This window comes from Hypanus sabinus, chromosome 13 (assembly GCF_030144855.1).
Source record: "Hypanus sabinus isolate sHypSab1 chromosome 13, sHypSab1.hap1, whole genome shotgun sequence".
In the NCBI taxonomy this organism is placed as follows: domain Eukaryota; kingdom Metazoa; phylum Chordata; class Chondrichthyes; order Myliobatiformes; family Dasyatidae; genus Hypanus; species Hypanus sabinus.
In genome coordinates this window covers 75,983,514-75,999,848 of record NC_082718.1, presented here as the reverse complement: position 1 = coordinate 75,999,848, position 16,335 = coordinate 75,983,514, and the positions used below count along the sequence as shown (strand labels likewise).

General features: G+C 35.2%; 1 protein-coding gene across 11 annotated transcripts in view; it reads left to right on the top strand.

Moving 5' to 3' along the window:
- The window catches only part of git2a (G protein-coupled receptor kinase interacting ArfGAP 2a), a 108,480-nt gene that overhangs the window by 46,219 nt on the left and 45,926 nt on the right, over positions 1-16,335 (top strand). For 10 of the 11 annotated variants that reach the window (XM_059987910.1, XM_059987913.1, XM_059987908.1 and 7 more), the window contains exons 8-11: positions 1,767-1,812; positions 13,115-13,166; positions 14,420-14,492; positions 15,921-16,018. In XM_059987910.1, the coding sequence (XP_059843893.1) occupies positions 1,767-1,812; positions 13,115-13,166; positions 14,420-14,492; positions 15,921-16,018 (269 nt within the window). The remainder of the gene's footprint in view (positions 1-1,766; positions 1,813-13,114; positions 13,167-14,419; positions 14,493-15,920; positions 16,019-16,335) is intronic. The other variant, XM_059987909.1, reaches the window with a different exon arrangement.

Sequence of the window (16,335 nt, the reverse complement as noted above, 5' to 3'; positions counted from 1 at the left end):
GAAGCAAGAAGGGAAGGGACTAGGTGCAGTTTTCAGCTCATGTTAAGATTCTGGTTTGCCTGCCAGAGGAAAGAATAGCGGAACACTTCTTAATTCTAGATTATGCAATAACTCACAGTTGAGCAGAAAATAAATGTTGATTGAAAAGTACTTTGGAATGAGTTGGCTGCAAGTTAAGAATAGCCAAACTTCTTTTTCACTGCACTGGAGACCACTGCAGCACTTGGATGAGGGGAAGCAATTATTCTGCTTCAATGTTTGAACCTTAAAATGAGAGGGGAAAATGAGTGATCTGATATGTTGACCCCAATTCATTGTAAATTATAATTTCCCCTTTCAAGTCATTGGATTTTGGTGAAGGGAATAAATGTTATTCAAAATTTTAAAATGTTCAGTGAAACACCACCTACACAGCAGAGGCTAAAACTGTATTAAGTTTATGCTATTTCATCTATGTGTTGTGTGGACTGCAGCCATTTAGAAAATTGTTTCCTTCCCATTCATTGTAATAATTCTTGTTTTTTTTCTTGTTTTCTTTTTGTGGGATATCCATTTGTATGCTTACGGGCTGCATTTAACAGGTTGTATCCAGCATAACGCCACAGTAAAAGTTTGGAATTTCTATTGCTGTAGTGGTTTAGAGAGTAGGTTATTTAGTACTTTGAGTTCTCTGTAATGGTTATATACTGTATGCAATAATACTTGCTCGATAGGATTATCTGTTTAATTTACTGAGTCCGGTTCCCCTTAATGCTTACATTAATACATGGCCAATAGAACACTGCAGATCTATTTGTGAACTTCACATTTTAAAATGCTTTCAAATTGAATTCTAATCCATTGTTCTGTTCTCACTTTTTGTTATTTGGCATTCATCTGCAAAGCATTGTGTAATGCTGTGTCATGCAGCAGCATTTCAGTAAACTTGTTATGTACCTCACATAGTTCAGTTCTGCAATATCCTTAAACCTCTGAGTAACAACTTCTCTTCCTCGTCTGGCCAGAGATTGCAATGAGGGATGTGTTCTTCAGGTCCTGTGAGGTATTTCTTCAATGGAGACTTGCTGTAGATTAGATCAGATTCAACTTTATTGTCATTGTGTGGAGTACAGAAACAAAGCCAATGAAATGCAGTTAGCATCTAACCAGAAATGCAAAGAATAGTGTTATTTACAAAATAACTGTGAATAAGAAGTGCGTGCTACAGCACACAAATACAGAAGTACTGAGACAGTACAATATGGGTGCAATACTGCTTAGTGCTGTGATGTGAAGTTCAGCAGGGTCACAGCCTCAGGGAAGAAGTTCTTCCTGCGCCTGCTGGTGCGGGAGTGGAGGCTCCTGTAGCGCCTACCGGATGGGAGGAGAATGAGATGCATCCTTGATAATGCTTTTCGCCCTGCCCAGGCAGCGTTTATGGTAGATGTTCTCACTGGTGGGCAATTGGGTGCTGATAATCCACTGGGCAGTTTTCACCACACACTGGAGTGCTTTCGCAGTCCGATGCAGGACAATTGCCATACCACACTGAGATGCAGTTGGTGAGTATGCTCTCAATGGTACAGCGGTAAAAGTCCGTCAGTATCCTGGGACAGAGGTGAGCTTTCTTGATGCTCCGCAGAAAATAAAGGCACAGTAGAATGTGTGATAGTGTGATTGACAGCTTCTGATTCGGTTATTTGTTGTTTATCATCACTGCACTTGCGCACAGTTTTATCATGCCTTTTGTTCAGACCATGCCACAATTCAAATATCTTGTATTCCAGATCACAAGAATGGACAGCACTTCATAATTCCACAGATGGCTGATAGGTGAGCCAGAGATTTTTATTGTGACACAGAATGAGTTGATGCTTGACTGATTCTGAGTGTAAATCCACCAATCACTATTCTGATCTGCTGGTTTTAGGAGTTCCTGCAAGATGATGGTGTGCCATCTCGTGCTCATCATGTTGAGACATGCCCCCTCCATTTTAAGCTATGGTAATTGTAGTAGCAACGACTTGGAAAAACAAACCACAAACTGCTGACAGACTGAGTGAGGGAATTAACATGCTTCCAAATAACTGAGCTCTGAGTCAAAAACAAAAGTACATTCAATCCTTTATTAGGAAATTGCCAAAGAACAATCAAAAGTAGCGATTATAAAAAAAAACTAATGAAACTAGCGTCGCGATAGCAAAATTAGCAGCCTACTACACCCAAACCCACATGACAAATTACAATACAGACAGAAAATAGAGACGTGGCTCCTGCAGGTAGTTTACAGGCTACAACTGATTGCCTTTCTTGCTATAAATTCCTTTATCCACATTTCATTCTGTGAGGTGATAATTACAATTCATTGATTTCACTTGCATATCCTTTTGTCAATCTCAAATCTTTAGTATTGCGAATTTCTTTCCAGATTTGCTCAAGTAACCTGTTTAACATTTTGACCCCATAACTGTCAGTTTTTGTTGTGATGTGTGGTATCACTTTTGAAAATTATGTATTGTTTAATTTTTCAATTTGTTATTCTCTATCTTGGAATAAAACTTCAGCAAACATTGGCAAAAAGAGACTACAACTAAAAAACAATCTGTTGGAGGAACAGAGCAGGTCAAGGTGCATCTATGTGGTGTGGGTGGGGAAGGAGTGTTAATATTTTGGATTAAAGTGCTAACATTCCTTTCCCTACATAAATGCTGTTTTACCTGCTGAGATTCCCCAGCAGATTGTTATTCTTCTCATTTATAATGAATTGACTGCTGTCCGTACCAACTGTGTTTGAATCACACTTGTTACAAATGTAACTTCACTATTAACAGATCCATCAACTTTATAAAGGAATTTTAACAAAGCACTGATAACACAAGACATTATTATTTACACTTTTAGTTTTTGTACTTTGGACCAACTTAATGGAATTGTTGAATTACTTTATAATCTTTATAGTATAATTTTGGATTTGGTGCATGTAACTACGTTTTTACGCTATGTTCTACAGTAATAGGAAGTGAGATAGTGTGAAATGGAGCTTGCTCTCAAGTGTAGTTTTTGTTTTCTATTTTCTGATGAGGATATTTTTGCTGACCTGTGAAACTGAAGTACATTTTAGTGGTCAATTATATCATCGTCAATTTGCATGGAGCACAGAATAACATAAGAAAAGTTCTTTCCACCCTTGATGCCTGTAACAGCTATTATGGCAATACCAATTTAGACCATCTGCCTGCATGTGATCTGTATCCCTCTATTCTTTGCTGTTCTTCTCCCTGTCTAAATGGCTCCTAAAGAGTTGCTGTTGTATCTGCTTCCATTACTTTCCTTGGCAGCATATTCATAGCAGTTTCCACCAAGTGTGAGAAAGCTTGGAGGCAATGAGGGGATGGACTTAGTAAATCTCCTTCAAACCTCTCCCCTCTCAGCTTAAAGCTATGCCTTCGAGAATTAGACATCTCCACCCTAAAACTCTAAATCTTACCTCTGTATGGCAACACTATGATCACTTGCGTTACAATAAACCTTTTTCTGTTCTACTTTTGTTCTTGTATAAAATTGCATAATTTATATTCTTCAATGGAATGTTTTGTCTGTAGTGCTGCTGTTTTTCAAACTGGAGTTTGACTTTGCAATACCTGTAGAGCAGGGATTCCCAAGCTGAAGTCCATTGACCTCCTAGTTAATAGTAGGGGTCCATAGCATTTTAAAAAAAGGTTGCTGTAGAACACTTGTTTAACTTTTTAGAAACTGAGCCTTGGATAGTTTTTTTTTTGTTTGTTGCTGATTATCATTCATTTTTTTGACATTGTCTCCATTTATTGGTTCCTGCCCTAGAAAATGGCCCTATTGTAATTTCCTTTCACAATCTTTTCTTGTTTGTAATCTGTAAAAACTGCTTTCAATTCTTGCTGACCTTTGCTGAGAATTCCCAGCATTTTCTGTTTTCACTACAGATTTCTTCCGTCACTTCCATTTTGCTTTTAGTGCAGTTGCTGAATGTTGACCGCAATCCTTTATGAAAGTGCTACTTTCCCTGTCAAATCAGTTGAAAGATTTTGGTGAAGCAGGAAGCAAATAAATGCAGCTTTAATTTATTAAAAATGTACAGTAAAACTTCCATAGAAGAGGCAAATAGCATATTAAAGTTTTAAAATGATCTTCCTTTAACTTGCCATTTAAGCAGTTTCATCAATATTCTACGTGGGCACCAACTGTTGAGAAAGTAATTTATTTTCACACTGTCTTCCTGTGCTCTTGTTATTTTATTTTGTTTTCTCTTAGAATATATACATCCATATTGCCTGGTCTCTCTATCTCCTCCCTGAATTAGAAGGCACAAGAGAACCATTAAGACGTTAAGAGCATTCTGACAATCTGCATCATCTTCTGGTATGGGAGCAGCAGAGCATCAGTCCAGAAGTCCATACAAAGGACTGTGAGAACAATTGAGAGGATCATAGGGATCTTTCTACCATCCATCAAGGGGAGTTATCAGGGACGCTGCATAGGCAGGGCCCTTAGTGTTATCAAGTATTATCCCACCCATCCAACTGGCATCCTCTGGCAAGAAGGATGTTGTAAGGCAGGAAACTCTGATGTATAAAGACAAGAAAGATCAGAATGGGAAACAGCTTCTTCCTTTAGGTCATTAGACTTCTGAATACTTTGCCACTTCACATTTGAAGTGTCACTGTACAAATGTCACTGTAATTTATACTGTACCCTACAATATTTAATTTGTGCACTTTACTCTGTTTATGCAGGTTTAATTTTTATTTTCCATTTAAAAATCTTTTTATTATTGAAGATTGACAAAAAAGATACATTAAGTCAGTATGTCATTATGTGCAATGAGGAATTAAATTAGCAAATAACTGATTAACAAAGCTAAGCAATATATCAATAATAAAAAAAATAGTGTTAAGAATTTTTTTTTTGAAAGAAAAAGAAGGAATAAAAGAGCCCCTACTAACTTTTTTTAAAAAAAAGGCAGAAACAAAACCATTGGGAGCACAGCCCTGGAGCTACACTTCATACAAGCTTCCATAAAGAAGACATCAATCTGCCGACTCAAATCCACTTAAAAGAAAAATCAGAAGGAAACCATATTAATTAACTCAAATCAGATGATAGTTGCGGGCGAATGAACCCCACCTTTTCTCAAAATCAAATCGAGGATCAAAAGTTCAACTTCTGATTTTCTCCAAACTAAGACATAACATCACCTGGGAAAACCGTTGTATCAAAGTCGGAGCAGAAGCATCTTTCCATTTCAACAAAATAGCCCTTCTGCCCAATAATGTAACAAATGCAATTACATGTTGGTCTGATGGAGAAATACCATGAATATATTGAAGGATTATACCAAACAAAACTGTCAATTTATTCGATTGTAAATTAATTTTGTAAAGCTTTAGAAATTGTAGTGAAAATAGACTTTCAAAAATGGTTCAATAGAGAACACAACCAAAGCATATGTGTCAATGTGGCTGTCTCGGTTTTACATCTGTCACACTGACTATCAACATTAGGAAACATTTTAAACGGTCTCTCCTTTGTCAAATAGTAATGATGTACAATTCTAAATTGAATTAAAGAGTGATTGGCACAAATTGAAGAAGAATTGACCAACTTCAAAATCCGCAACCAATTTTCTGCTATCAAAGTCATGTTAAGCTCTCTCTTCCAATCTTGCTTAATCTTAAGTGAAGGATAATTGTGTTGCTGTAACAATAAATTATAAATTTTCCCAATAAAACCCTTCACTAAAGGATTCATTTGTAAAATAATATCTTAACAGGTCAGAATCTTGTATATATGGGAAATTACTTAAGTATTTTTGTAAGAAGTGTCTGACCTGAAGATATTACAAGAAATATGAATGTGAGAGTATTTAGTTATTAATTTCTCAAAAGATATCAGTCGGCCATCTTGGAACAAATCCATGAAGGAATAAACCCCTTTATTCCTCAAAAAGAAAAGTAGGATCACTTAATGAAGGTTTAAATAAATAATTTTGATAAATTAAACTAAAAAGTTTAAATTTTTTAAGATTAAAAAAGATACAAAACTGGAACCAAATTTGTAGTAACTGCTTAATCATAGGATATAAATTTAAATTAGTAATTTTGTCCAGTTGTACAGGCAAAGCAGCTCCTAATAATGAGGTTAAATGAAACCGTTTCACAGCATTCAATTCCAAATCAGCCCAAGGTAGTCGTTCATTTTTATCAGTCTAATATAACCAAAAACACATATAATGTATATTAACAGCCCAATAATCTTAAATTAGGCAAAGCAAGACCTCCCATCTTTTTTAATTTTTGTAAATGATATTTAGCAATTCTTGGTCTTTTATTATTCCAAACAAAAGATGAAATAATGGGGTCAACCTGATCGAAGAACTTCTTAGTTTAAAAGAAAGGGATATTTTGAAATACATATAAAAAAATTTTGGTAAAATCATCATTTTAACTGCATGAATTCAACTGACTAACAAAAGTGTAAGTGGGTTCCATCTACAAAATAATTGCTTCATAAAATCAACTAAAGGAACCAAATTAGCTTTATAAAGATCTTTTTAATTTTTAGTGATGATAATACCTAAATATTTAAATGAGTCTGTAACTGTAAAAGGAATATCATCATATATAGAAGCAGAGTCATTTAGGGGAAATAATTCACTTTTATGAAGATTTAGTTTATATCCTGAAAACTTTCCAAAATCATTTAATAGTTTCAATAAGCTAGGAATGGATTCTTCAGGATTCGAAATATAAACTAAAAGATCGTCAGCTTAAAGAGAGATCTTATGAACAGTCCCATTTATAAAAATTAGATGAATATCTTTAGCTTCATGAAGTGCAATAGCCAAGGGTTCCAGCACCAAATTAAATAACAAAGGACTAAACGGACATCCTTGTCTCGTACCCCGTGAAAGCCGAGAAAAAAGGAGATCTACAGTTGTTAGCAATAATAGTAGCAATAGGGCTTTTATATATCATTCTGATCCACTTATTAAAATTAATACCAAAGTTGAATTTGTCTAAAACATTAAATAATTATTTCCATTCAACTCTATCAAATGCCTTTTCAGCATCAAGAGAAATGACACATTGGGGAGTCTTAGTGAAGGATGAATATATAATCAGAAGATCACAAGACAAAGGAGCAGAAGTAGGCCATTCAGCCCATCAAGTCTGCTCCACCACTCTACCATGAGCTAAACTATTCTCCCCTCTAGTTCCAATTTCCGGCTTTTTTCCCATATCCCTTGATAACCTGACTAATTAGATACCTGTCAATCTCCTCCTTAAAAACCTTCAATGATTGGGCAATATTTAACAATCTCTGAACATTAGAAAAGGAATAACGGCCCTTTACAAAATTATTGAAATAATTTTAGCATCCACATTTAATAATGAAATAGGTCTATATGAAGCACAGTCTTTATCTTTCTTAAGAATTAAAGAAATAGAAGCTTCATAAAACGTAGGAGGTAACTCTCTTATCAAAAAAAGAATCTTTAAGCGTTTCCAACATATATGAAGAGAGCAAATTTTCAAATTTTTTATAAAATCCTACAGAATAACCATTCAGTCCAGGAGCTTTACCAGATTATTTTTATATTACCAAAATATTTTTCTGAATTTCACTTTCAACAATAGGAACATCAAGAGTTTGTTGATCTTCAGCAGAGATTTGAGGAAAATCGATCTTTTGTAAAGAGGCATTCATTTTAGAAGAATCAACTGGAAACTGAGATTTATAAAGTTCAATATAAAAGTCTTGAAAAATTTTATTAATATCTTCATAATTGCATGCTAAACTTCCATCTTCCTTTCGAATTTTTAAAATTTGTCTTTTAGCTCTAGCTGCTTTTAATTAAGATGCTAATAGTTTATTATTTTTTTATCTCCAAACACATTAAATAGACTTTTCAATTTAAGTAAATTTCTTTCAATAGGATAAGTTAATAATAAATTATATTGTGATTGGAGTTCAACTCTTTGTTTAAATAAATCAATTTTAGGAGAGACAGCATAAATATTATCCAAGTCTTTAATTTGTTTGGAAATTTTATCTAACTCTGTTTTTGTCTGTTTCTTAAGCTTAGCTGAATAGGAAATTATCTGACCGCGCAAATATGCTTTAAATGTATCCCATATAATCAATTTTGATCCATCTCCTTTATTGTTAAAAAGAAAAAAATCTTTTATCTGAGTCTCAATAAATTTGACAAAGTCTGGACTTTGTAATAAATTTTCTGGAAAATGCCAAGGCAAATTTGCAATAACGACACCATTCAATTCAAAAGCTAAACTTAAAGGCGCATGATCCGAAAGAACTATAGCATCATATTCAAATTTCTGGACTTTGGACAAAAATCAGGGATCAACTATAAAGTAATCGATTCTCGAATTTTTTTGTGAATGTGTGAAAAAAAGAATAATCTCTATCATTAGGATGTAAATGTCTCCAAATTTCAACCAGGCCAGTATCAGTTAGAAAAGAGTTAATAAGTGATATTTTCTTTAGTTTTTGTGTGTTTTGTGTTTTACATCCTAGTCTGGAGAAACATTGCCTCATTTAGCAGTATGCATGTATAAAGTTAAATGACAATTGACTTGATTTGTATGTCATTACAAACAGGATGTAACTAGCTTTAACCAGTGTGATGCTGCTATACTCAATTTTGAACTCATTGCTATTTTGGTTTTTGGAGTAGCTTATTTAATACTTAAAGATCTTGCAAATTTAAATAGTTAAGTTTTCTCTTTGTCTTTGAATCCTCTGTTCAGTTCGCTCACTTTTTTGCTGTTTGACATTCATCTTCAAAGTGAATAAATGTGGAGATTAGAAATATATAAGGTCAAAATGTTTGCTTTCAAAATAGAGGCTGTTTCACATTTACACATCCAATGTTAATCTGGCCTGAATAAAAACAAAATATGGAAGCTGGAAATCTACAAAAAATAAGTGCTGCACTCAACAGGTGAGACAAAATTTAAGGAGATGAAAACAAATTAATGTTTTGTGTTGATGTCTTTTCCATCTGGCCTGGAAGCTGTTATAGATTTAATAACTTTTAGCAGTAGTGGGGACAGCTGAAAAGCAAAGGATAAAGTCTGCAGTAAGATGGAGGGAGGTCTGTAGTGACTGATGTAAGACGTAATTATTGGTAATGGGACAAGGGAAACAGCAGGTGCAGAATAACAGCAGGAGGGAAATATGAACCATTTGTCACAGTTGGAATAGCTGGTAAGGCCTAGGAACCTGATCCAAAGGTGTCACTACTGGATAAGTACTTGGGGATGTGTTTAATCTTTAAGTGAATACCTAAGATGTGTTGGATGTTGGACTAAAGTCCATGCAATGAATGGTGATGAGTTTCCTTTTACTAAAAAAACATTATTGATGGCTATGCTGCACTTACATAATATTAATGGAGTAGAAATTTAAAACTTTGAATGGTGAGCAGTATATTCTTAAGCATAAAGGTGCTGCCCACAGTATATTATAATTGCATTTATTTCCTCAATGGTTTTGAATCAGTTAAGTTGCGTAATGAAAAGGACAAGTTGCTGCCATCTGCTGGATCAATGAGTTCCTGCAGTATAGTCACAAAACTGAGAATCTGCTCAATATTTTACTAGGATTTATGATATTGTGGAGAGTTTTGCTACCAATCAATTGTAGACTAAAACTTGAATTCAGTTAATGTACCGTACAGAGATCACAGACATCTGGAAGAAAGTATTCCAAATCTGGAAGTTTGAATGCAGTTTTGGTCTCTCTGAGAATGGATGTTCTCACTATAGAGCGAGTGCAATGAAAATTTACTGGACTGTTTCATAGGATGGAAGGGCTGATGTACAAAGGGTATTTATGTTGTTTAGCCTATATTCAATTCCAGACAAAATAGATCAGTTACAGGAAGGATGCTGCTGACTGATAGAGATTTCAGAACTAAAGGTACACGATCTAGTGAAAGAGGTATGCCCTTTAGAAACTTCTTCATCCAGAAGATGGTGAGCCTGTGGAATTCCCTACCACACGGTGGTGCATATTAAATCATTAAGTATATTAATGAGGGAGGTAGATATATTGCTTAATGCCAAAGGGATATTGAGGAAACAGTTGTAAGTGCTGGAGTGGATGGCCACTTATGATTGTGTTCAGTAGAGAAATGGGTCTGAGCAGGGTTAATGGTGTTCTTGTTTTCCAAGTTTATTTCCCAAAAAGATGTTTTTAAGGGCAGAAGTGACCATTCACTTTAAGCCATCTTCATTAAATTTATTCAAATTCTTTTGTTTTTTCTGGAGAAGTTATTTATGTGGTACTATACTATTAAATATATAAAATTTTGAGAGGATTACACAAGGTAAATGTTGAGTGGATTTTTCCTTTCTTGAGGGGAATTTTCAAATATTGGGATAAAGATTGACAAAAGTGTCTCCTATTCAAGAGTGAGGTGAGAAGAAATTTCTTCTCACAGAAGATCATGAATATTATTCTCGCCCTAGAATGCAGTGGAGGATGAGCACTTGAATATATTTAAGTGCAAGAAGGATTTTTTTTTGTTGCGTAAGGAAGACAATGGTTGCGGGGAAAATGCAGAAAAGTAGAGGTGAGGGCAAGATCAGATAAGTCATTACTTTAATGATCTGCAAAGTAGGCTCAAACACGATTTGGCTATCTCGTGCTGCCATTTCTTATATCCTGGCTGGGAGACTGTAGTGATGTCTATTTCCTTACTGAGACTACATCCACACTAGACCGGATAATTTTGGAAATGCTGGCTTTGCGTAAAAATGACAGGCATCCACACTATGCGTTTTTTAAAAAAATATCTCTGTCCACATTGAATCAGAAATTTTGGCGAATCTCCGCCTACTGCGCATGCACCGGACACATCCATTGAAAACAAGCAATGTATTTGATGTCAAATCTTGCCATGAAAGACAGTGCGTGTTTGTTCAGTTACAGACTAGAATAACTTAAACGACAGGCAGCTGTTGGCTCTCGCACAGGAGGACTTAAAAGTGAGAAAAAACAAATACTGAAGCGTATGGAGGCAACTGACAGGGAGTTCACGGACAGTATGACCCAGCTGACAACGAACATAGAAAAACTGACTAACTCTGTTGCATTAATAAAACCCATTGTTAAATGTATAAAGCATGTCTGCATCAGTATTATCTTGTATTTCCATACAATGTTACATTAGGCTGTTACACATCTATTGTCAGAGAAGTACTTGCATAAATAGGTAAACCACTTTCATACAAGCAAGGACAGAAAACAGGGCAAAGTGAGTACAGTATACTTATTTATTCAGTAAGTTATGGGTCAAAGTATTTTGTGAGTACATTTCTAACTTCTGGCTTCAGTCTCGTTGCTGTCTGTTCTGAAATTGTTAGGTTGCATTCAAGAAAACAATGAAATGGCGCGCTGCCGCCTGACAGAGTTTTCAGATATCTCTGGTTAACCTGCCCACACTGATCTGCTGAATCGGCATTTTCAAAAATGTCCACCTTGGAAAGCGTTTCTGAAAAGCCGGTTTCGGAGGGGGGGGGGGGTGAAAATGTCGTTTCAGTGTGGATGGAGGGTAAAAACAAAGAGAAGAAGCTTCAGTTATGGATTTATCCGGTGTAGTGTGGACGTAGCCTGAATAGAATTAAACACTAGGTTTATTGGGGGAAAATATACTGAAGCAAAAAGATCAAGTATAAAGGACTGAGAAAGTCTTACTATCGCTGTCCTTCCAGTAATCTAATGGTTCATTATTTTCCATTCTTTTTACCAATTTTATTCTCTGTTTGGCAATAATACTTAATTTTTTTTCACTCACACCTAGCATCTGAACTAAATGGCTATTTTTCAAGCATAGATTTAAGTATACCTCATGCTGTTCCAGTGGTTATATTTTTACATTGCTGAGAAAGAGGCAAGAGAGAACAAAATAGGAAGTCTGCAATGGATGAGCACTTCCAGTTTCTCTACAATGTAAGGCTTGTACCATTTCTAACTGATTAGATCTTAGGAAGGCTCATCAGTCTGAAGTGTTGGTTGTTTCTCTCCATGGATTGCTGGGTGTTTCCAGTATTTTCTGTTATTTCTGTAGATATCCAAGTTATGCAATATTTCGCTTTTAGATTCTTCATCAATAAACCCAGATCCTGACAGATTATTTGCTGCTGGAATGCACCAGTGTCCGTCTTGGTCTAGCTTTCTATATGCAACTCGCCAGACTGTCACTGGGTAATAACTGGCATGGGGATCTTGGAAGTTTTATTTCTACTTATTCTCCTAACATGTTGACAACAATTAGATCAGTGTTTCAGTTTCATTTTACATCTATATATTAGCTATGTTATGGGCCAATTGATAATTTTTATAATGAAATGGATACATTGATTAGCACTTTAATTAACAGTGTTGGTTTCTGCCACATTATAGTTTGTCACATTTTATAAATCCAATTAAAAATATTTCCACTTATTTCTTAAATGCAACTCTTTGGAATGAAGGCACCTGTAAGTAATATGTAACAAAATAAACACAAGTCCATTAGTTGAATATCAGTTTAATCTCCATAAAGATACTTGACTTTAAGCTGAGTGTATGTTGTGGTCCTGATATTTAATTGTGAAAAACAAGCCTATAACACTAACCTCAAATTGTCACTATGGTGATTTAACTGTCTGACGATGGATTTGGATCAGGGAAGTAATATGCTTAGGTAATTTGTGTGGCACTGACAACACTTGTCAGCTTTTTGAAGTTAGATGCATGAACACTTGTAAATTTAAGAATCATATATGCTCGTAAAAAAAAATACACTTAAAATTATGAACTTTTTACTATTGATGACTACAACACTGCCCTCATTATCATTGGGATAAGATACTACTTTAGGCACAATGCATTCTTCTAAATACAGGTTTATTTCCTTTTCATAATTCGTTAATATTTGCAGTAAAAGATCAATGCCCATTCTCAGCAAAGCTTGTAGCCCAGAACAGTGGCTATACTGTTTGAAAATCAGAGTAACAAAACTAAAAACAATCAAAATAGTCTTTGCATTACTTCGTTAATAATGGTATTCTTTGTCATCTTTCTTTAGCAGTTTAGATTTGTCAGAATTGGCAAAGGCAGCAAAGAAAAAGCTTCAGTCGGTAGGTTTTCTTTGTTTCTAACACCCTAACTGATGTAGTTTATCATGGAAAATCACTGTCATACCACAACTGGCTTGAAAAAATCCTTTTCATACAAGTTTTGGGCATTTGGTTTCTTTTATTGCTCATCAAAACGTCCATATCCTCTTCTCTTGACCTGACCACTGGGGAAAGCAAATATATCAAAGAAGATGTGTGATTATTTGATACCTTGCACAGTAGGGGTGACAGGTAATTAGTGTTTAATAATTATTGCAGCTTGACTGCTGCATTTACTGTTTGGCTTGACCCTTCAACTTTAAGATGTACTTATCCCATTCACTTTGCAAGAATTAGATCATTGTTCTTTGATCTTGTGAAAGCATTTGAAGAAATCAAAAGAAATTCAGGATAGTAGGTGTGTAACCTCTCATACTAATACTAAACAAAATGTAATGGATGAACATGCTGTATAGAATTGTATACATGCTGTATGGGATGCATAACATCCCATATCTAAGTAAATTTTGCATGTATTTGCATTCCCCAGAAAAAATATCTCTGTACGAAATTGGATTATTTCACCACTCACCAATTTATCTCTCTCTTCCTGCCACAACTTTGGAGTCATCCTGCATACTTCTGCTTCCACAACAACCACACACTTCACATTACAGTGCAATAGGATGTTCTTTAGTAGGGCAGTCAGACTACTTGTGGGTGATGACATATTTCTTCCAGGTATTACTAATACATTTGGAAGGCATGCAAGCTCCTTTCTTGTCCTGTATAGAGAAAAATGTGCAAGGAAGGAAAGAACTGGGAAGAGGCAAATTTATTTTTGATTTCTAATTCTTCACAAAGAGAAATTTGGAGTCAAAGGTAGATTGTTTTTTAAGCAACATGTACAAAATGCTGGAGGAAGTCAGCAGGCCAAGCAGCATCTATGGAAAAGAGTAAACAGTTGATGTTTCAGATTGAAACTCGTCATCAGAACTCGGGTCTGGCCCAAACATTGAAGGCTTGCTCTTTCCCATTGATGCTGCCTGGCCTGTTGAGCCCCTCCATTATTTTATGTGTGTTGCTTTGGATTTCCAGCATCTACAGATTTTCTCTTTTAGTATTTTATTTAAATCTTCTGCACATAGGTTATTTTCACAATTTCTTCTATACAGCGATCATTTTTTCAAACTGTCCCAATGTTTTAATTATATACTTAAGAGGCATCTTAATCATGTTTTATCTCAGCAGTAAAATGTTCTTTCTCCTTCTAGTTAAGTAATCACTTATTTGAGGAGCTAGCTATGGATGTATATGACGAAGTAGATCGAAGAGAAACTGATGCAGGTGAGGCTTCCATTTTTTTTGTTTTAATATTGTGAAATTCTAACCACCTTGCCTGCTTTTATGAAGTACAGTAACTTTGCTTTGATAATCTGTTTGGAATATTTGATGCACTACTTTTCAATGTATTCAAATTATTTTCAGCTTTTCTCAGGACACAATTTTCCCCTAAAACTTATGAGAATTACCCAAAAGCAGTAGTACCAATACAATGACCTTACAGCATTAGAACTTTTTTTTAAAATAACCCTTACTCCAGTCGTAAATGCATGTTCCTGGCAGTTGTTCTTTCAGTTGGGTCCAACAGGGTATTTTTGTTTCAGGTATTAATACACCATGTGATCTTGTAGAACAAACTAGAAATTATTGTGCATGGTCCATTCCCACACAAATATGTCATAGCTTGTTTTATGTAGTAAGCTAGTTGGAAGTAAGACAATGTGGATTTCTCAAAGTTTAGCAACAATTTTGCGGCACAAACAAATTCAATGAATGTTTTTATATGTTTTTCTTGAAAAAATGAATATTATTCTATGATAGTTCTGGCTTACTTGGTAGGGTAAATATTTTGTTTTGCAATATACTTATGTAAGCTCAGATTGTGTCCCCTTCTCTGACAATATCCGTATATAATAGTGCTGTATGTTAGGACCCATTTTTATGGAGTGAACTGGAAATATGAGCTCTGGTGATAGTTTACCTACTGATGTCTCTACCCTCACACACTGTATGCTGTGTGCAAGGGTAAAAACTCTGTGCTTCACTCACTAGGTGTGCGGATGACTTCCATATTTTGGGGAGGGGGGAGTGCTTAAGTTCCTAGGCAAGTCAGTATCACAGTTTTCTGTAACGTGAAGATCCATCACCTGCTCACACGTGGAGAAATGCAAGTTGAAAAAAAAGTTTATTTTTTTCCTCTAATTATTCAGTGTATATTTTATCCTGTATCTCATACTGTTGGGTAGTGATTTGTGAAATTCCATTACCTGCACAGCCATTTACACAGGGATCATCTGTACTTTGATTGGTGATGGAGTCTCAAATAAAATATTTGTCAACAATAAACTGAGATTGAGTAATTTAATTTAATTTCAAATCATGAGTTTCTAATTTTGGAGGTGGAATTGCAAAACTAGAAGGTGCCAAAAGGATTAGTGACAGCATGTTCAGCAGCTGTCGAGAAAAGCATGATGGCCAAACAGATGTATGGACAGGCCAGTGAAGTTGTCATGCTTCTTTTACCTTTTAGGAGGATGAGTGCGAATTTCTAGATTAACTTTTTTCACGAGTGCAGTATCTTCATGGTCTTGTCTCTGAATTTAGTTCTGGTATTCTGTGATTCACTGTTAAATACAGTATAGGCCTGAATAGATGAGCTTCTCTGTTTTGTATAGTGTCGGAATAAAGTTGAATTATTTTTTCTGTATGCAGTTTGGCTAACAACTCAAAATCACAGCACGCTGGTCACAGAAACAACAGTCATTCCCTTCCTTCCTGTTAATCCAGAGTATTCAGCAACGAGAAATCAGGTACACTTTGTGTAAATATGTTTAACTTGTCAAACTATTGTGAACTTTACTGGTTTAACAATGGGCAGTATTAATAAACTAAGTAAATCTATATTAGATTTTCAGAACTTTCATCTTTATTTTTGGCTTAGTGGTTTTTTGTTACTGCTAGATCTCGTAGTTGTTGCTTAAAAATATTTGCCATAAAAAATCAAGGTCATGGATAGGCCATGACTGCCCACATCATACGACATGCACGTAACGATCAAACTTAAACTTGGAAGCCAATACTTTATCTGGAATTTTAATTATTCTCCTCTATAAGGTTTTTGGTGCAG